This window comes from Pteropus vampyrus, unplaced genomic scaffold, assembly GCF_000151845.1.
Source record: "Pteropus vampyrus isolate Shadow unplaced genomic scaffold, Pvam_2.0 Scaffold177, whole genome shotgun sequence".
Classification (NCBI taxonomy): Eukaryota; Metazoa; Chordata; class Mammalia; order Chiroptera; family Pteropodidae; genus Pteropus; species Pteropus vampyrus.
This window is the reverse complement of record NW_011888958.1, coordinates 1,003,812-1,026,330: the sequence shown is the minus strand read 5'-3', so window position 1 is coordinate 1,026,330 and position 22,519 is coordinate 1,003,812. Positions and strand designations below refer to the sequence as shown.

General features: G+C 37.2%; 1 protein-coding gene across 2 annotated transcripts in view; it reads right to left on the bottom strand.

The window, feature by feature from the left end:
- Positions 1 to 22,519, bottom strand: part of NEK9 (NIMA related kinase 9) — a 34,057-nt gene that overhangs the window by 9,400 nt on the left and 2,138 nt on the right. For both annotated transcript variants that reach the window (XM_011370851.2, XM_011370850.2), the window contains exons 2-18: positions 21,152 to 21,329; positions 19,402 to 19,457; positions 18,808 to 18,878; positions 17,466 to 17,571; positions 15,914 to 16,045; positions 14,267 to 14,377; positions 13,401 to 13,465; positions 11,124 to 11,174; positions 10,472 to 10,664; positions 8,668 to 8,812; positions 7,866 to 8,066; positions 7,632 to 7,678; positions 6,341 to 6,496; positions 5,147 to 5,255; positions 4,535 to 4,696; positions 1,200 to 1,370; positions 304 to 363 (exon numbers count right to left, since the gene is read on the bottom strand). In XM_011370851.2, the coding sequence (XP_011369153.1) occupies positions 304 to 363; positions 1,200 to 1,370; positions 4,535 to 4,696; positions 5,147 to 5,255; positions 6,341 to 6,496; positions 7,632 to 7,678; positions 7,866 to 8,066; positions 8,668 to 8,812; positions 10,472 to 10,664; positions 11,124 to 11,174; positions 13,401 to 13,465; positions 14,267 to 14,377; positions 15,914 to 16,045; positions 17,466 to 17,571; positions 18,808 to 18,878; positions 19,402 to 19,457; positions 21,152 to 21,194 (1,879 nt within the window). In that variant the 5' untranslated portion in view covers positions 21,195 to 21,329. The remainder of the gene's footprint in view (positions 1 to 303; positions 364 to 1,199; positions 1,371 to 4,534; positions 4,697 to 5,146; positions 5,256 to 6,340; positions 6,497 to 7,631; positions 7,679 to 7,865; positions 8,067 to 8,667; positions 8,813 to 10,471; positions 10,665 to 11,123; positions 11,175 to 13,400; positions 13,466 to 14,266; positions 14,378 to 15,913; positions 16,046 to 17,465; positions 17,572 to 18,807; positions 18,879 to 19,401; positions 19,458 to 21,151; positions 21,330 to 22,519) is intronic.

Here is a 22,519-nt window from a genome sequence, read left to right as displayed (position 1 = left end):
CCATGGAAGTACAGGGTGGATAGAATCCATAGCCCCTAAGCATAGTGAGGAAAGGAATGATACATAAGTCATATTACAATGTTGGGCAAGCCACTTAATTATTTCCATATGCTTGGTTGCAGTGATGGACTCTCCCTCTGACTGCAATGTTACTGTGAAATCCACCAAAATCTGATCCTCTCTTTTGATCACCGTATTCCTCATTTCCTAAAGATATTTCCTATTTCCTTTTTGGAGACCTCATGTACTCTAAACCAAAGACCCACACCTCACAAGACTCCTGTATCAGACACTGCTACTTACCAGTTCCAATGGATAAGCCACTGCTGTTGGAACGGATGGTCTTAGAATTCAACACTTTCTCTGAGGAAAAATATTCAACAGGTAAGCGTTACATACAGCTACAGGCAGGAAAACTGAGAAGCCTAGGACAGAGAGCTAGCTGATGTAGGAGATAATTGCTATCCCTCACTCCAGATAACTTAAAATTACTTCTGGTTCAGATATTAATGTCATAAGCCAAGTATCCCTAGCTGCTCTAACTATATTGACTATGTATAGTAGTAATTCTCCATCTTAACTATTTTTTGGAACCACCTGGGGAACTTTAGAAAATAACAATGCCTAGGTCCTACCCCAGAAATTCTGATTTAATTGGTGAGAATACTGGGATGTCTATAAGCTCCTCAGGGGATTCTAATGTGCAGCCAAGGTTGTAAAAGAACAGATTTGTAAACCCTCATGCAGGCCTTTATAATTTAGATTAGCAAAGTAATCTTTATGCAGAAAGGTTCTTTTTAAAGGTATACTAGCTGGTCTAAGGCCATGCCGCCCTAAGTGCCCAATCCCGTCTGATCTCGGAAGCTAATAAGCAGGGTTGGGCCTGGTTAGTACATGGATGGGAGACCACCTGGGAGTACCAGATGCTGAAGGCTAAATAAATAAATAAATAAATGTAGACTAAATGTTTCTCACGACAGCATAAACACAAACAACAAATTAATTAGTAGAGGACTAGAAACAACAAATTTCTGGCAAGAGGGCAGAAATTTTTTTTAAAAAATGGTCAAGAAGTCGTAAATGACAAAGCTCAGGAAGTGACATTGTTCTCTTCTTACTACAGCCAGTAGTATCTTAGGAGTGGGTGGGGGTCTATTCTCTGTCAAAACCACTCCAACCCAAAGATATGAAACCCTTACCAACAATGAGAATGGTGTGCCAGCCACGGCAAGATAGGTCCGGGACGTGATGCAGAGATCCAAAAATAGGCCGAGGCCATGAGGTACAGATATCAGAGCCATGAGGTCTCTCTGTGGGGGTCATTGCCAGGCGGCCATTACCACCATTGCCCCAGGCAAATATGTGATTGTCTAGAAAAAAATTAATAGCAGATAGTTTAACAGAACACCCACTTCCCAACTCTTTGGGTTCCTGATCTTTATGCCTTAGAGCTAGGATGATTTTCTACTATGTACGAAACAAGGGAACCCCGTGTAAGCCTAAAGAACTCCTGATGCCGCTGAGGTAAAAATCATCTCTCCTATGTACTGCCATCCATTCATCTGTTCATTCACTCAGGCAATAACTTTTTTTGATCATTCATTCAAATATTTATTGGACATCTACTTCATGACAGGTACTGCTCAAGGTGCTGGGGACGGAGCAGTGAATGAAACAGTTGCTGTTCTTTTGGAACTGATTCTAGTGAAAGGAGATTGATAAATAAAAAAATAATACTTCAGGTAGTAAGTGCTATGAAGAGAGACAAATAGTAAAGAAAAATAAGTGGAAATAAAAAATAATAGTGAGGTACTATTTTAGATAGGGTAATCAGAGAAATACTCGTTGACACTTGGCAGAGACCTGACTGAATGAGAGAGAGTGCCACATGAATATCTAGAGGAAAAGCTTTCCAGGCAAAGGAAACAGCAAGTGCAAAAGTCCTGCGTAGGTAACATGAGCATCACGAACAAGGAACAAGAGGCCTCCGCAGCTAGAGTAAAGTAACAGAGGGCACGTGGTCAGAGGTCAGGAAGTGACTGGGGTCCTGATTATGTAGGGATATGCAGGCTGCTGTAATGACTTTGGTTTTTATTGAAAGAGAAAACCAGTAGAGGTTTTGAGCAATAGGTATTTAAAAAAAAATTCCTCTGGCTACCATGAGGAGAATCGAATGCAGGGGACCAAGGGTAAAAGGAGAAAGCCCAGCTGTAGTACTAAAGATGCTGAGAAGTGGCTAGCTATATTCTAACGATAATCAATAGGTTTGCTGATGGATGGGATGTGGGGTGTAGGATGGAGCTGCCATTTACTGAGACGGGAAGGCTGCAGGTAGAACAGGTTTGTGCAGAAAATCAGAAATTTGATTTTGAATATAGTAAGTTTGAGATGCCTCTTATTTCTTATCCAAATCAGGACATTTTTTAACCCACTTCCTGTTTGCCTGGAGAATACTCACTGGCGGCACTTGTGGCTGCAGCGTTTATTCCGAGATAACTCGCGGATTACAGTCCTAACCTTACCCCCAAAGTTTGCCATGAAACAGCTCCCTTTTATTATTATTTTCACATCACTCTAGTGTATCAATAGTCTTTGGAAACAAATGATATCACTTTATTCATGGCATTCTGTTTTTAGCAGTGGTATTTCCATTTACAAAATATAGTAATTCTCACTCGCTGAAAATGTCAAATCCTAGAAAACGTAGCGTAATGTTAATGTCGTTCTAGAACAGTTGTTAGCTGAAGATTTGATGAATCCGATTTATGAACACATTTGTTATATTAGGATTAGAGAGACAAGTTCTGTTTAGAAATAACTCCAAGAACAGTTTTTACATTTTATTTTCACATTGAAAACCAGTCAGATTTGCATCAGCCTAAAAGAGTGTGTTTATGTAAAACTGAATTAATGCAGGCAGTGAGCTGCACTTTTTTTTTTTCTAAACAGGAAATAGATTAATGAAAAGGGGGTGATACTGATGATTAAGCCAGGACAATAGGCATGAATCAGAACTGACCTGGGAAAACTGGGCTATTAAGCCACCCTATCTTTAAACATCTTAGTTGAGGGGCTGCTGATTATGTGAGTGTGGAGGTCAGGGGTGGTAACATAAAGTTATCAGTGTATAGGGGGACTGAAGGTAATGAGCTCACTTAGGGATTGAAGGGAGAGAGAGAAAGTGGAGAGAGAGAAGGATTGAGCCCTGGGAGCTCCAGGAATTACAGGAGGTGGATATTGCTATCATAGCACTTGATCTAGCTGCCTTTACTAGCCTATTTATATGGATATCTCCCCTACCCTACTAGATTGTGAGCTCCTTGAGAAGAGGGACTTCCTGAGACTCACTTCTATATTCTTAGAGCCTAAAAGAGGGCCTGGCACACAGTAAGCACTCAGTTTGTTTGCTGTATGAATGAAGTGATCTAGTACAGTTCATAAGAATCCAGCAACATTTATCAAGAGGTACTATGCCCAGACACAGAATCCAATTCTATACCCCTCATTCTGAAGTTTAACTCATGAAGTACACGTATCTATTGAAGGAACAGTACCTCTTTGAAGCCCTGTTGGAAAAGTGTTACTGAACTTGCTACATTAAATTGAATCCTTAGTGACATCCTGACTTTGTCTTTCCCGGTAACATTTCCATTTATCTAGTCTGACAGAAAGTTTGCTTCCTCAAATCCTTTGTTTTGGGACAAGCAGAGAAGGTTAATGTGCCATTCTGAAAGTTGGTTCACTCATGTGACAGCATCCCTGGATCCCTCATGTGTAACCAAGAGGCATAGACCAAAAGAAAACAAAGACATCTCAGAGCATGAACACCAACAAAAAAAAGCTGAAATGAGTTAAAAAAAAAGAGGTGAAATGTGATTTGTTGTTTACCAGTCACAAGAAAGAAGTAGCTGCAAAAATCAAAAAAAAGTTCAGAAGGTGATATGGGAAGAAGAGAGCAAAAAGAGAAAAAAAAGAAAGAAGAGGGAAGGAAATGAATACTAGCAGAAGTGACAGTAAAGAGAAGCAGTGATAGGAGCAAGAAGATGCTGTGTCGGACCAATTCAGAAAGCTGAGAAACACACAGTATACAACTCTTCAAGCCTTAGCAGTTCCTAAGGACATCACTGCAGTGCAACTGACCCCAACCAAAAACAAGGTTAAATTATGTTGGTCTCCTTTCCAGCCACCTAGCTAACATTTATTGAAAGCCATGTGGTGCTGAGAAAGGTATATATATATATATATAAATATTTAATTATTCTTAAAACATCTTACCAAAAAGTTAAAGTAAAAAAAATTAGGTACTTAGAATATTAACCTGCCATTATTTAGAAACCTGACCTTTTTAAAACAATCACTATGTTGGACACATGATAAGTTAATGAAGCTCCGTACGCACAACTGGCTATCAATTTAATACAAATAAAATGGTAAACACATACAGCTACACAAATAACCGGTCCACTTCTTTCCCAACCAAAAATTAAAACACAATCATTGTCCAGAAAGCTTGAAAGGACGTTTACAGACTCACCATCAGTGGCAGCAATGGTAAACTCATCACCACAGGAGACCCTGATCACTTGCTTCCCACCTAGGGGTCCCCCCAACAGGTTGATTCCCAGACGCTTTTTATAATTCCCAACTCCCAGTTGTCCACATTTGTTGCAGCCAAAGGTCAGCAGCCGGCCTCGCTCTGAGAGAGAAGCAAAAATAAATAACCAGGCACAAATGGGTCATGGAATAGAGGGAAAAATGCAGCCAATGCAGAATTCCATGGACTAGCTTCTGGTTGTTAGAGTACATATACAAATATAGCTAGCTACACCATCCTGGATGTAGGGCAGCTAAGGTATCTAGAACTACGACCAATTAGAGCCAGAAAAGACTCAATACTGTATTTTCTAATACTGTATCTTAATTGTAGAAAATGGGTATTAGCATTCTCATTAAGGCATATATTGATTATGCATTTATAACGATTATCAAAAAAACATTTACTTGAATACCTTTATTTGTTAATGAGATAATCCTGGATTCTAGGGGGAAAGGAGAATAATATATATATTGTTAAGAAAAGCTAATACTTGATAGAAAAAAAGAGCCTGAACTACTAAGGCCTGTGTACAGCTGTAAATCAACTCACCATCAATAGCAGCTGTGTGAGTCTTGCCTGGGGCAATTGTACGGATCTTATAAAAGGACAACTGCTTGGCCAAGGTAAAGGAGGTTGTGTAGGGAACTTCGTGGTATGCCTAAAACAAGTGGAGACTCATGAGATAAAAAAATCAAGGAGTAAACAGGCTGAGAATATTGTTATAATGACCAAAAAGCCTTTCAAGCCAATTGCAGGAAAACTCGAGATTTCATCATGCTACTCAGAACAGTGTGCAATTTAAAATTTATATATTGTTTATTTCTGGAATTTTTCATTTAATATTTTTGGACTGTGGTTGACTGTGGGAAACCAAAACCTTGGGAAGTGAAACCATAGATCAGAGGGCACTAATACCTTTTCGAACCACAAAGACACTATCTCTAGACTTGCCCCAAATCTGTACTCTCCTATTTGAGAACCACTGCTTCAGAGATTGCTTTAAAAATCCTTAATTATTGTTAATTTTGTCAGGTGCAATGAGCTTTTTGTGTGTGTGTGTGGAGCTGTCTCTTAATTTAATTCTTTAGAAAATGATAAAAACTCATCATACTAACACAAAGAGGAGACTAAGACTTAATATCAGTAGTGAATTTCATGACATTCTTGAAGGAGGTGAGTGGTAATTATATTTAATAAACCTGTACAGGATTAGTGATTTGGGAGTAATAAATATAAAAAAAACTCTCCAGGGCAGTGATGCTTGGAAATATATTTGTTTTCATAATGTTGATTTTCTTGCACCTATTTCGGTGATAAGGTAGAACCTGAATCCTTCATGATTCTTTGTAATCAACTTTTTTTGAGGTATATCATACTATAAAATATTATATAGGTTGATTTTTCAGTATGCCTATAAATGTAAAGCCACCACCAGATCAAGATACAGACCATTCCCACCATCCTAGAATCCATCCCTCTCCCACCTCTTCTGTTAATACCCATGCCCCTCCTCCCAGAAGTAACCACTATTTTAACTTCTATCATAAGTTAATTTTGCCTGTTCTTAAAATTCATACTATTCGAATTATATAGTATGTATTCTTTTGTGGCTGGCTTCTTTTGCTGAACATAATGAGATCCTCACTTTATTCTTAAGTCAAATTCCATGGTCACTAACCAATAACAACAGCATTCCCAAAGAAATTCTGATAATGTGGTTAGGACACCAAAGGAGGTACCCACTTCGTGGTTGATGATTCCAGACATGCACTGATTCAGACCCAGTTTGTTGAACTCATTGAGTCCACAGGCCAGCACTTTGCCCGACTGGGTCAGCAGAAATGTCCCATCACAGCCACATTGAACTGCAACAATAATCAAGGCCTTGGGAACCTCCACCTGTAAGAAAAAAAAAATCCCCTAGATATAACTTATATTAGGAAAAAACCTTCAGATTCTTTCAAAAGTGATGTCCTACATTTAGCAGAATGACAATAGGGAAGTAAAGGTTGTTCTATTCAGATATGCACTGCAGCTTAGAGGCTACTGTTTTCAATAAGGAGCTCAAGTTTTATAATAAAGTAACAGAAGGTAGTTCCACGTCAGCTAAATGGATAACCCCAAAGTTTGTTTTAGCAATAGGTCTTACTTACAACTTCTCAGGTGACACTGGGAAAGGAGAAACTTCACTCCCCATTGCCCATTTTGTCCTCTGAAGCAGAAAACCCCAGGACAGTTATAAAAGAAACTCAGTGGCCCTGTGGGGTCCCAGTCTGGTCATATTATAAGTGAGGAGATAAGAACACTGAGGTACCAGCCAGGACTTCCAAAGGCTCACATCCCTTTGCAGCTAACTAGACAGGGATAGAGAACGGTGGGTGGACATGATGGATGTTTGAAAACTTAAACATCAAAATTTCTACTATAGCCTTTTCAGGAGAAGAGGAATAGCTGGGAATCACATTGAGAATAGTCCCACAAATAGGTAAGTTAATTTTAAAAATATAAACGTTCTAGTGAATGGTATAGTAGATTATGGTCAACCTTCGAGTGGGCGAGCTTGTGCACAAGGGTGGATGTAAGAGATATGTGACTGTGCTCTTCCCTCAGCTCCTGTGTCAGCTAGTGCAGTGCTAAATAAAAATAACTATTTCATCTAGTGTTCAATTGTGGAATAGAAGGGGAAAATGACTGTGTTGGGTTAAGAGACAATACATTACTTGCCAATATCTTTCCAAGGAATTTTCCAGGGTGTATTTAGCTCAATGTGACTTTTTCACTGTACAAGACGATTTTAGCTCTAATTCCTGAGTTAAGATGTGACTCTCAAGTGTCCACAGTGGATGTATCCTCTTTCTCATGATTTAGTCAGATGACAAGACTGCACAGTGCTAAATCAGGAATCCTGGATTGTCAGTGTCCCAGATAGGAAATATTTCAGAAATAAAACACCTCGATATGAGGAGTCAAGGAAAGAGGACTTGTGACTGTGTGACCTAGACAAGCTTTAGGAAGAAGCTGCCTCTGATTTTACCTTTTGTGGTGTATAATAATCCTCTTCTGAATCCAAACCCAGTCGTCCTGAGACACACATAAAAAAAAAATCATTAAAATGATGGACTCCTTCCCAAGGAAAACATTCTATAAGATTTTTTTTACTGAATTAACACTTCTCAAGTAGAGGCTGCATGACGTGTTTTGATGCACAGACGTTTCAAGTCAGGTTGTATGCCTAGGAATAAGTGGACAGAGGCAAGGCAACACCTACCATATTCCCCACAGCCCCAAGAGTAGACTTCTTTGTTTCGTGTCAAAACAACCACATGATTATCCCCACAGGAGACCTGCTCCACTGGATTGTTCAGGAAGAAGTTCAGCTGCATGGGTTCTAGTACTTCGGGGCCAGCAACCTTAGCCACCCCCATGCAGCCATAATAATCAGATCCAAAGGCATAGAGCTGACCTTCATCTGCAAAAGAAAAGCAGAACCCATCAAAAGAATGACTTATTTTGTCCAATTGGAAAGCTAGGCAGGGCTGGAATGAAGACTACCCCAGCCAATGATCTCATATGAGATGATTACATCAGAGAAATCTGAAAGATGATCTGCATGTTGTTTGCATTTAGGGGGTTGCGTGTACTGTTACAATAACAGTTTTTTGTTTTTTTGTTTTTAAAGAGTGGTAGTATTAGCATGTTAGAAAAGCTTATAATGTTACTGGGGCCATCTCCACTTTTAGAGAAAAAGAGAAGTACCAAGGAATCATAAAGTGAGTAACAGCAAGAACAAAACTAAATTTTAGCTCTTGATTCTTGATTTAGTGTTATCCACACCTGACTAGGTGGTGAGGTTATTTTTTGCTACATCTAGGCCATATACAACATATTTCTCCTGATCCCACTTCTCTCTTATCCACTTGTCTGCTCCTTGCTCATCAAACCCCAAATACTATAGCAAATTGGGCATGTAGTTATTAATGTATATATTTGCTCACTGTCTTTGGTTGTAAAATCCCAACTAAAACTGCACAGCATTAAGTATACTTGGGTGTTTTCTGCTGATGGCTTACCTGTCACACAGACAGTAAAATCATCACCACATGACACCTGGCGGATAGCTTTGCCTTGCAACTTTTCCACATGCTTTGGCTGTCGGTAGGAGGCTTTGTCTCCATGGCCCAGCTGACCATGGAGTTTAGTGCCCCCTTGCATGTTCTGTGAAATAAAGAGGTCTTGTGAAGGTTTAACTTCTCATGCCAAAAGCGAATTTTCAATATAACTTCTTATTAAGAAAAACAGTAGGAAAAAAATCAGCTGGAGATTTAGAAATGAAAAAAAAAAAAATTAGCAAGAAGATTAAACCTTCTAATGGTAGGTAGTATAAAACTCTTGCCAGCAGGTAAAGATTTGAAAAATATCCAGATTGATATCCACTATGCCTTAAAATAAGGATACATTCTCAATTTTGTCTTTCTCCTTCAAGTCTAAGGTAAACTATATATTTAATTATAGGTAATGGTGAAAAAAAATTCTTTATATAGTCTAATTTATTTTCTGTAGGAATATAGCCTCTTGTAAATCCTTACTAGAAGTTTACAAATTTTTGTCAGTTTCCTTGATATATAGAACATTTATAAAGAATCTGGCTACATCAAAGAGGCTGCTATACAGCACTGAGAATAATCCTAAGTGACTTTTCAACAATTTTATAAAGATAAGTAATTCTTTTCATTTAATAACTCAACTGTGTCTTTACATAAACTTTTTTTTTAAGGCACTAATTTCTCTACCTCCACCTCTTAACTTCACCTGTGGCAAAACACCCAAAGCTAGTTCTTTAAGCAGTAGTGTTTTAGGAAATAACAAGTTAATACTCTACAATAGAGGCCAAATCATTCATTCATTCTTTCAAAGATCAATAGCTGAATCTGTCTGCTCTATCACACACTGGGGATAAAGCCTGTCCTCACGGAGAAGTTATCCAAAATTAGTGGGAAAATGAGCTCCCTCAGAAAGAGGAGGCAGAGAGAGAACCAAGGGCCTAAGACAAGGTTGGGTAAAGGAAACGAGTCTGAGAAGGCACAGCCAAAGAAATGGGAGAAAAGCCAAGAGAACATGCTCTCATGGACGCCAAGGGAAGACAAAGCTTCCAGAAGGAGGGAGTGGTCAACTGTATCAATGCTTCTAGGAGATCCAGGAATATAAGGACTTGCTTATAAAAAGGACTTGCTTATAAAAAGTATCTGACTTATTTTCACAATTTATAGGTCATTTTGTCAATAGTAGTTTCAATTGAATGGCAGGGAAGTAAGCTGCATTGTAGGTGAATGAGAAACGAGTGGGAGATAAAGAAAGAGACAGCAAATACAAGCAATCTGTTCAAGAAGGTGAGAGACAGGGTAGAATCTAGAAGGAAACAAAGGAAAATCCTACTTGAGATATACCTAGCCAACTTCAATCACTGATGAAGTCTTGGAATTTTCCTGACATGGCACAGTGCTTCATTTGTTTACAAAGGTATTTCATAGATACTAGTTGCTCTGAACCTCATGGTAATAGACGAAGTGGTTAAGCAACTTTCTGAAATAAACTGTAAATGAGAGAGTCCAAATCCAGGGCCTTTTTAATTCTTTCCCTCTTATTCATTCATTCATTGAAAAAACATTTATGATAGTCCTAATATGTATCAGGCTTTGGGCATACATCAGTGAATTCTAAACAGACAAACTCACTGCTCTTGAAAGAGCTTACATTCCATTACCCCATGCTGCCACTCCCGCAGCACATGCTGAACTAACAAAATACTTAAGACATCCTGGGCCTGTAATCAATTACACTTACACCACTGTTCTAAAGTACTTAGCTTTCACTTACCACCCAGGTGTACAGTTCCTTCTCCACTGTCACCACTGCAAAGTGGGTATTCCCTGCACACACCTGCCGGGCACTACAGCCACTCTTGATGACATCCAGTTTCTGAGGAGTGGATTTTCCACCACCCCAAACATAGACTTCACTGGTTCGTGATGTTACCACAGCAATGGGTGCTTCAGTCACAGTGCTTGACCTGCCAACAACCCCCCAGAACAAAGGCACATTTAACATAAAAACTGTACCATAGAAAAATGCTTCCAGTCTGCTCCCTGAGAAGAACTGCCAATTATGGTATGAGAAAGTATGTTCTTTCTCAACAACTTACTTCAACCCTCTATCACAGCAGGCTTTGCAATTTCTGCCTCAGGGCTTCATCACAGCTCGGCCAGATAGGATTCCAGTCTGATCCATAACACCTACACTTTTCAACTTGTCAACATTCATCATGGTAATGATGTCCACTTTAGCAGGAGGATGAAATTATAGCTTTCTTTTTCTCAGAAATGACTATCTAACCTTTAAGCAGATGTTGGCTTCTGAAAGGATGCCAAAGGCTAATTACTGTGATCAAACAATGCACAGACCCAACAAAGAAAGATCCCCTGGTGGTAATTTAATATACATTACTTTTCAAGAGTCTCTTGAGCATTACCTTGGTCTCTTTGTAGGTGCATTAAGCAGTGTGACTTTTTCCTCCATCTCTCTACCAAAAGAAAGGCAAAGATATATGAGCAAAATAATAGGTTCCTACATTGCACTGGTGTCTCTTTAATGCATTTCACAGATTTAATCCTCTATAAACAATATGCTTCCTACAACTTTACAATACTTTTAGGAAAGTACCTCAGTACAACTCGAACAGTTACATAGGCCTGGCTTTAGACAATTCATTAAATATAAGGGGGCCAGCAGTTTGTGGCATTTGTTTTCTATCTCAGAGAAATGTTCCACTGGAACAGAGAGCTTTGAGGACCTGTGATGCACATTTCTAAGTACCTGCTATCATCTCCACCTAGTCTGCCCAGTGAGTCCCCAAACTCGACATCTCTAAATCTCAGCTCGTTATCTTTCTCCCACACAGCTTTTCTTTCTGACACTCCTTTATTTCTATAACTGCCAGCCCCCATTCTCCCAGTTAACTAGGCTAAAAACCTCAGTCATTTCTGACTCATTTCTCTTCCTTTTTTCAATATCCAAGTTCTAGAGATTCTATCTATATGATGCTCTTCATACTCACCTCTCCTTTCCAGTCTCACTGCCTTAGTTCAGCAGCTTTACTTCCCACCTGGACTATGGTAGCACCTCTTAATTGGTTTCACCACACGTCCAATCCACTTTAATCAGTCCTATACTGATTTAACACTGATATTAGTATTGCTAAATAACTCTTAGGCACTCTTCTCACCACGTGAACTGCCCTCTCATAAACATCCAATACTTCTGTACTATTTTTTTAATTAAGCACAAATTCCTAGCTACCAAGATTCTCTAGCTACCTTTCCAGCCTTCCTTCCCTCTACTTACTCCCCATGTTCTGGTCCAGGATTAAATCAATTATAGCTCAATTCCTAGAGCAGTGCTTAGGCATCAATATTTTTTGAAAGCTCCTAAGATGCTGCTCTTGAGAGCCCAGGTCTAGAACTGCTAATCTATTTAATAGGAGTTGGTGTTTCCTGAATATTTTCCACAACTTGTTGTGTCTGCTTTATCTGGAAAACTCAAAGTACAAAGTTCTAATAAAGTACTGTGTGTAAATCTACAATTATCTCAATAAAAGCTGCAATTAAAAATTATCGTGAAAATATTTAAATAAGAGGTTAAAATAGCGATCATAGTGTTGGAAAATAAGTCAGATAAAAAATGTAAATATGCCTACTGATTCACAAAGGGTGATACTGCCTGAATATACAAAGAACATAAAAGGAAGGTCACGGTCCTGTATTTGGAGTATCACACATAATTCTAGGCACTAAAACACTGTTCTGGAAAAGAACCTGACACAACAGAATAAAGGTATTAACCAAACAGAAAAGATTGTGGAATTCTGTATATGCTTAATGTATCTAAAGGGCAAGACTTAAAAAAGAGCATAGTAAATGTTTGAATATTAGGAAGATATAGAAACAAAGAACTGGTAGGGGAGGAAGAAGGGAAGTAAGGCAAAAACAATATAATAGGATGAAACACAGACTAGAACGTTTAAGAAGGATAAAGAACACCTCTTCTTTTAAGTTAGGCTTCTTTTAAGAAGCCTCTCTAGAAAGTGAGAGATAAAGGACTTATTCCTTATCTCTAAAGCCCACTAACAGAATAAATCTCAGGAAATAACCTGTCAGGAATCAATCAAGCTCAACTTTGAGAAATGGGCAAAAGATATCTGAAGAAGACCCCCTCCAACTCTAACCAACCATCTAAAGGAATGCACTAAAAACAAAGGCCTGTTTCAAATCTACACTACTATCCAACAACTGTTGAGCACTTTGTGCCAGGCCCTGGGCTGAGCACTTCATCATGACCTCCTTTAATCCTCACCTCACCTCACTTTATAGAGGAGAAAACTAAGGAACAGACATGTTAAATAACTTGACAAAGATAATGACAGAACTCAGATACAAACCTAAAAATGTCTGAGTCGAAAGCCCTCCTCTTAATTACCACACTCTAATGCCCCAACTTGGGATTAAAACTCATAGATGTGGGGAGCACTGTACTCTACAGCCTCATTAGTATACATTTGGAACAAAATAGCATAGGCTAAGGAGGTGAAAGTCAGGAGCTATCCCCAAACGATAAAAGCAGAGATGTTGGTGGAAAACAGTACGAGAGCAGTCAAGCCAGGAAATACCACTCTCCCCTGTGGTACTCTGGCCGGGCCTCTAACAGTCAATCACCTACAGAAAGACAACAGAGTGACATCTTTGTATTTTACCTCCTGCGTTTCCTGAGAAGGGGTCGATCTAGCAGTTCATCTGCAGTGGGTCTCTGCTCAGGATCCTAAGAAGTTCAAATGGGGCTAGTTTTAATTTAAAGGGAATGGGCAAAATGGAATCTAAAGAGGCATTTCACTTCCTCTAGAAGGCTGTTAGATAATTATTCAAGACCACTGTATATTATCCTTTTGTCTCAAAAAACATAATTTCTTACGTCTCATTCCATGTTTCATGCTTATCTCATCACCATCAACACTTGTACTTAAATGAAAATGCACCTCTCTCACTTGTTCAGTTAGGGCAGTGGCTCTCACATTTCAACAAATATATATATAGAACATAATAAGCATGTTACAAATAAAGATTTCTGGGCTTTATCTACAGAGATCTTCATTTTTTTACTTGTAACCTCACCCTCCCCCACCCCATTCCCTAGCTATTCTAATGCTTGTGGTTCATGGGCCAGACTCTGACTAATAATGACGTAGAGCTACACTGCAAGGCAAACTGTGAGATATTAGAGCTATATATATACTTACATTAAGAACTCTAAATTACCTCTGACTATACTTGTATAAAATCAAGTTACAAAAGTTAATCTTGATCATAAAAAATGGAGCGTAATTTAGATAGTAAAATCATTTCAGAAATTAATAAAGAACAAAGCAGAAAAAATTAAGAATTTGTTGGCTGAAGCATACAACTATTATTGATTGTGAATGCCTATTCTTCTGGGTACAACCACAAATACTTCCTACCTGGGGAAGTGGATGTGGTTTTGTGTAGGTTCACCTATATCATACCCCAAACACTAAAGCTGGAAGGGAAAATACTAAACTGAAATCAATATGTAAGTCACACTTACTTGGTCAAGGCACGAATGGACCATCTGGATCAGTTCCAAAGAGTACTGGCTAGAATCAACTTCCATGGCCCGGATTCCTTGTACAATCTTCACACACAGATTGAGTGGATTCTATGAGAAAATGATGATTACATTGTTCTTGGTTTTATAAAGATGACATTATAATCTACTATAGTAGGGGCTCTGAAATGCCTGTGACTATTATTTAAAGAAGTGGCAACAGTTCTGACTTCTTTTTATAACTATTAGTATGCATCAGCAAGAAATGGTTAAGGATGCAATGCTGCTATCAGAGGGAATGAAGCCAACTGGCCAACATGGAAATATGACTATGTGGCTAATAGTATAATACTCAGAGTATATTATAATCTGACTCTTCAACTGAATCCCAAGAAAAAGGAAAGCAAGGTTAGCCATGCTTCTTGGCTCTAAGTACCTGTTTTGCCAACTAATTTACCTTCTAATTTATATCTCCTAATAGATTATACAGTTAATACTCTGCTCCAATAGACAATGTAGTGAATAATAATATAATAATATTATGATAATACTATCATAACCTTTATTCAGAGACCACAATGTACTAGGCAGGCATGTTATGTATTTGATCTTTTTTAACCATTGCGAACACCGCACAAGGAGGTTATTATCGTTACTAATTCAGAGATGTAAAGTAGCTTGCCCATAATAACACAGATAGTAAAAAATGGAGCCATAATTCCAATGAAAGTCTGTTTGACACCAAAACTCACTTTCCTTCCACTATAATATTTAGGAGACTTAGATGATACACCTGAATAAACTTGAGGCTTCAGATAAACAAATAGGTCTCATAAAAAGCCAATGAATGTGTATCATTTTACATTTGCATTTTTATACACATTATCAGAGCCTATCTGTGAAAGGGATATATATTTTTTCATTGTTATAGATAACAGATGATCAAAGAGATAAAGAGATTTGCCTAAATTCTCACATCTGGTTTGTAAAGGAGATTGGATGTGCATTCACTTGTTACTCAAATTATGACATGGTCTAGTGGCATCAACATCATCTGGAAGGTACTGGCCCCACCCCAGACTTACTAAAACAGAGCCTGTATTTTAACAAGATGCCCAGGTGATTTCCAATATGTATTAAAGTTTGAGAAGAACTGCTTTATACTGGGCTTTACTTCAAAAGAAAAAAGACTTAAAGAGATTTGTTATTCATAAAACAATAGCAATCTTTAATAAGAGTAATTTTTCATGAAAAGATCAAAACATTTTAATGAGTATTTCATAATTTGCCTTAGCTTTTTTAAAAAAAACGACATAGCTAAAGCATAAGAAATGAAATGGCTTATCCAAACTGTAGCATCACATAGTTGATCCTAGAGCCAGTTTTAAAATTATAGTTAACAAATTCAAGAACAGTGCTCAAACTACTTGATTATGATTATTTCAATGGAAAATTCAAGTTGGACAGAAGTCTCATCTATAGAATTTTAATAATATGCTATTAAGCTAAAGCTTGAATACTAGTTGTTATTTTTTCCTACAGTTGATTTCTGTTCAATAAATCAGAAGCTCAGGAATAAATAAAGTTGATTTTCTCAATCAAGCTGTATCATTACAAGGAAAATGTAGGGATAACACATCAACTTACTGTAGCATCGAATGTTCTCTTTAGTGTAAGCAGTTCAAAAATGACACAGCCTACTGCCCAGATATCAGACTTGAAATTGTATTTTACTCCTTGGCAGAGCTCTGGAGACATGTAATATGGAGTTCCCACAAGCTGTACAACAAAGGAAACAATCAAAGAAAAACTTCTTTTCTGAGGTAACCATATTAATAGTTCAACAACTTAATTAAATTTCCCAGGAACTAGTGATAACAACCATAAAACATTCATCAGCATATTCCATAATGGTTGTTATAAGATGACGACACTATGGGAAGGAATCTCATTCATATCAACTTTCTTGGGCAAATTATAAAGGGATAATCTATGTGGTAAAGGCACTGTGGTAATCTGGGAGCTGCAACAGCTCTGATTCCTAGATCACAGAAGCTGCAGGCATTTAAGGTCCACTGAAGACTTCACACAAAGACATACTTAGTAAAAGTTCATCAAGGGAAAAAAAACCAAAAAACTGGAAGTGGGGAAAAAAGTAACTGAATAAAAGTTCTAACTGAAATGCATAGTAATGAAACTTTTTAAATGGCTCAATTTAACATTTGTAATACTAACACAGCTAGTGAATTTCTTTCAAGTTTGAAAAACATTTCTTCAAAAATGTCTTGAATGGAGGTCATCTCTCTCCCAAGATGAGAGATAATGAGTGCCCCAGAAGTTCTAATAAAACTGACAGCAATCTTTAATCAGCGAAGAAATTTTCAGATGGCTTACACGGCATTTATAAATTTTCACATCACTCCGTCTTTGCATTTAACTGGCTAAGAAAAATCAAATCTTGGTTTTGTCAGATTATTATTCTTCATGAGAAAAATCTGTAAAAAGACCAGACTGATTCTACAGGAGCTCAATATTATCAGAAAACATCATCAGAACAAAATTAATTTTATTAACTTATATTTTAAAGTTCTTTTAAGGACAGAGAATTATGAAACCATAAGAATAATAATCGGGTTTTATAATTCCTAAAAGGATTAAATCATTGTCTTTAAAGATTAACTTACGTCTGTTTATCAACAGGCTTTCTTATGAACAGGTGAGAAAGGACCTCCACAGTTTAAACTGTGTATGATATTAAAGACCAGATAATTCGCTGGGCATCAGCCTTTATTTGTAATACAGGGCTTCTGCACCAGAAAAATTCAAAGGAAACAGAGAAAGAGATGTCTAATATCTCATGCTCAAATATTAAATAAGAGATAAAGTGAAATCAACTAAAGATCCTAGGCTGGAAAATAAGGTGAAGCATTTTGTTGCTTTTAGAAAAGTCTCTAATCAGTGCTAGAAAGGGCTATGAGGTCAGAGCTGCAATGTGGACGATGACTCGTAAACGAACACCTAAGCATATAAAGGACTGTTACTGAGCCCAAGGAAAAAAACTCCTGGCAACTTGGTTTGTAAGTATGGAGAACTTGCAAGAATACTGAGAAAGGGTGCAAGATTTAGGGAGTATAGTTATATTTCATGGTGCTGGAAAGGAAAAGGAAATGAAAATAAGACAAGGGCAACACATACTTACTGTCTCAGCCATGGAATACTCAGAATTAAGTTTCTTTGCTAGGCCATAATCTCCAAGTTTTATCAGGTTTGCCTTGGTCAGAAAAATATTTAATGTCTTTATATCTCTGGAAAAAAAAAGATCCTGCAGAGTAAGCCCATATAGCCAATTACTTTATCTCATCCCCCACTGCACCCAGGATTAGCAGAGAATAAAAATGAGTGTGTCACCACTGCTTAGACTGTTATTGGATCCCAAAGAATGGTCATCACTGTCACACGCACTTTAACATTGAAAAAGGGTCTTGGGAGAGTGGAGGCAGAGAATTAACTTTATCCTCCAGGGCTTCAGAGCATAGGTATGCCTCCCATACCACTGAAGCCATTAGGAAAAGTTGAGAGGGTCAGATAAAACAATGGTGCCACAGGTAATCCTAATTCCTATAAGGTGCACTGCCTCTTCAGTGACCACTTATGCCTTGAACTAAGAGATATTAAGGAAATTTCAACATTTGGTGTCAAAGTTTAAAATTTGTTATGGCAAGAGAAGAGGCTACATGTCTCGGCAGCAACATGATTAGGCTGTGTAGATTACCTAAATAAATTCACTGGCTATTTTTCTGAATATGAATTGATCATATGTAAAACAAATAAACTACCTGGTTCACATTGTGGCTTCTCTATTGAAAGATGTGAAAAAACCTGAACAATATTCTTCGTAACTTTTGAAAAGATAACAATATGTAACAGTAGCCATTTAATAGCTATCAAGAAATATATGCTAACAATTAATAAACCAACAAAAAATTGGTGTATTAACATTAATCATGAGCAATGGTCAAGAAGGGTATAATGATGCAGAAATGTTCATAATAATTCTTTCCTATAACTAGAAATGAATAGAGAGCTGTTTTTCTCTCCAAAGATCAAGTAAAACTGTATAATTAATTATGCAAAATAAATAGGCTTTTATTTAAATTAAAAAAATTATAGTGAAAAACACTTGTGAATTGAGTATTATTGCTTAGAGAAAACATTTACTGTGAATTCTGACCAATCTTATATCATTTCTCATAGTATCCTCTAAGCTTTACTGATGAATTAATGAAATTAACTCTAAAATATCTCTTAAAGAAATGACTGAGCAGTACTTAGTTACTGAGGAAATTCTTCCTAAATCACAAACACAGTTTAACTTCGGGAAATAAAGATAACACCCCTCATTATTCACTCTTTCCTTTCTAAAATATATCAATGTAAAAACCTTGACTGCTTAATCAAGTAAATAACAGAGCTGATGGGAGGTACCCAAGGAGGGGGTTGGCCTGGTGGGAAGAAACCCATCCCAGTCTTTCACTCATTACCTATGAAGGATTCCAGCTTTATGGATACAGCTCACTGCTGAAACAATCTGAAATAGGTACCATACCACCATCTGCAGAGAAAAAAATAAATTATATTTGGATTGGAAACAAATTTTCTAAAATTCTATTTAAGTACACACGCACACTCAAACAAAACAAAGGAAGCTGCATCCAGAGGATGACTTGACATCTCTTGCTTATAGGTTGAGTAGGCAAGGAAAAGTGGTAGAGGTAAAAAGAAAAAGCAGGTCATCATAAAATATTTCCAATGTCATTATAAAATATGGTATTGTGAAGCAAATTTGTGGAAGGAAATCCAGGAAGAATGCAAACGTATAGAAAACTGGGCATACCAGTATGTAGTAATAGAACCGGGAAAGAAAGCCCATAGAGAATCATGATGTGGAGGTAAACCGTTTAGGAAGCAGCTATAGACAGCTTCCTTGTTAGAGGTTTCCTTTCTCATGAATATCAACCAGAGCCTGGAAGGAGTCTGAACAAAAGGAAAAAAACACTCTTCATTGTTGGAAGAGTTAATACAGAACTAGAATGCAACACATAATTCTAGCTTCCGACCATAGAAACATAAATTACCTCTTCCTCAAACAACTTGTCCTTCTGACGAAGGATTTTGTCATACAGGTTCCCTCCTGCAATTAAACAAGAGACAAGTTTGAATTGCTAAATAGAGATCAAAGCTTGGCTCCTGTATCTACTAAGGTTTTAACAGATAACACAAGGAAATGAAGGATTCTGCCTCCTCTCCAAAGGAAATCCCTTCTTCTCTCCTGGCTCTTCACATGGGTAAAAAACTCTTCGCATCTCTCAAGGACTATACCAGAAATAATCTTCAAAGATTCTCCTAATAGAAGAAGCTCAATACAAAAACAGGAAGTATGACATTTTTGAAAAGATGTGAGCAAAAACTATTCCTATAGTACCTCAATTAGTGAAATTACCTTGAACGTTTTCAATCAGATGATTTTTTAATAGAACTTTTAAAGGAATCTGCAATATTTTTATAACAACAACTCTCAGTGCGCATAGAAGAACATCTGGGTTACACTTATGATGCAATGTTTAGTATATACAGGTATATATAACTGACAACTTTTTCTTAACACTTAACATTGAAAAGGTTTCCTGAAATTTAGGGGACACTCTAGATTGTTTACAGTCATTACTCCCTTTACTAATTCAAAGTCTGAATTTGTTTCTCTTTCTTTTATCGAGTAACATAGACTGAAAATAATCATGGTTCATTTTATTTCTTACCTGCAACTGTAACTTACACTTTAGCTCAGCTAAGTTTCACAACTTCTTTTCCCCTGTAATTTAGTAACTCAGAATTTCAATAAATGTACCACTTGTTCTAGATCCTCCTAACCACAAAGGAAGTTAACTACTTGAGGTTTCTGCTACTTCAAAAATCTACTGTAATCTTGTACATTTAGGGTTGATCAGAACCAGGGAGAATGATATACAAGAGTCTAAAGAAGAAAAGTTAAGAGTCTAGAAGCTTTCTCCTAGAGACTTAAGTGAAGAATATGCCGGAACCTCTCTAGCATGCAACTCAAGAAAGGACTCTGGAAGTGCTCTTAAGTAATAATATAACAGCTAATACTGTATGTATCAAACATTTGCTACATACCAAGTACTATGCCAGGGGCTTTACAGTCATTTAATACAATAATTCCAAGAGGCAGGTACTGTTATCAACAAACTCATATTAAAATGAGGAAGCTAAAATACAAAAAAGTTGATGTTCCTGTGCAAGGTTACAGAACTAAAAAGTCATGAAGCTTGGGATGTTGGTTCAGAGTCTATTTTTTTAACGGCTAGGCCATACTGCTATCTTACAAGTAAAATGGTCTAAAGAAATCAGAGACCAAATAAATAAGACCATGCTTTACTGTTTTGATTTTCATTCAGTTATGATCTTTGGACCACTTTTTAATAGGATTGCTTTGGCTGAAGTCAACATAAATCAATATTACCTATAAGATTTCATTAAATTTTATATCAAGCCACCCATGTCTCTAATGCTTAACTCTTGTCATTTCATGAGAGAAAAAAGCCTTGAAAAATGAATGTAAAATCCAAGTGAACAAGTAATTTGAAGATGGAACTATAATCACAAGGGGAGTATGTAGGAGAAAATCCCTCCCTTTATTTAGTACATCACTTCAAAACTCTCCAGAGCCTGAATTATTTCTCTTAAACTTAATATATCCATTTAAAGTTTTTAATCATTGTATGTGTCTTTTCTTTTTTTCTCTCCCTCAAGATAAGTATGAGCACGAGAAAGTCTTGCCAGAGGAAGTTGCACTGAATTCAGCCTTACCATTACAATACTCTAGCTCAATCAGCAGGGTGGTATTGTCCATGAAGTGATTGTAGTAGGCAATAATGTTGTCATGCTGCAGCAGTGCCAGAATAACAATCTCATTCAAGGCATCACGACGTTCCTTCTCAGACAGTCGGGTCAAATCAACTTCCTTCCACACAACCAATGAGTCATCCTACAACACAGCAATAGAGGTATCGTGCTTTCCTCTTGCCTGGCAGCGAATGAATCCATACTTGATCTGTAAACCTAGAAAGAAAACTTCCTAGATGGGCAGAGACTGACTGCTTTTATTTTTTCCCTTAAACAAAATTTGAACAGACTTTAAAGGTTCTGCATACAATTGAGCATCATATTTTACCGCAGGATATTAAAATGCTATTATATTATTGCTACACTTAATTTGCATGATGTCAATTCCAGGTAAATATATGGGATAGAAGACCTCAAAGATTCTGTTAAAGGACATTATGACAGTTAGTCATGATGAAAACTGAAGTAGGGCTTTTGGAGAAATAAAGAACTGAAGAGTGGTTCCCTATAGCCGACCACAGTTGCTTTAAAGTGAAAATATTAAACTTGCTTCTAATTATATAAAATTAGATTTCTCTAGTGATTTTCGTTTACCCTTTCTGGATAAGAGTAAGTTATGCCAAAGGGCTTTAGGTTCACCTAACACATGCAACCTCATTTTGCAACACGTATCTCCTATCACTTTTATGCATCACGTCTTTCTCTATTCATGAAACCTTATCTGCAGTTTCCAATATCCACTCCCTTTTATAATATCTCTAATTCTTTACTGATACTGCTCCCTATCTCAGGAGCATCCTCACCTAAATAACTCTCCCTATTCTTTAGAATGGCTCTGCTAGATCCTTCGAACTTTTGGGGGAAGGTCCTGATGAACCTTCTGCTGTACATCAATGCAATCATTCCCTTAATTTTCAGAGCTCATACAATGAAATATTTGTCCATTCTTTTTCATTTCTATACACATACAACTTAAATGTTATTTGTTTACTAACAGAGCAAACTTGTCTTCTCATTGAAATACAATCTCCTCGAGGAAAAGGGCCACTTCTAATTAAACTTTTGTAAATCCACAAATCTAATAAATATTTGGTGATATGGATGATGTTCTGCAGTTTGGGAGAAGTATAATCAAATTTAACTTAAAATAATCTCAGTAATCAAGTTCAACACGATAATAATGGAAAGGAATAGGCAAGGAGATATAAAACTCCATTCTAGTCCAAGATTTACTTCTAATTTAAGTGAGTAAATCACTTAAATATACAGTACTGTTTTAATTTAACTATAAAATAGGAATACTAATGCTCATCTCCTCTTTCTCATGTGAGT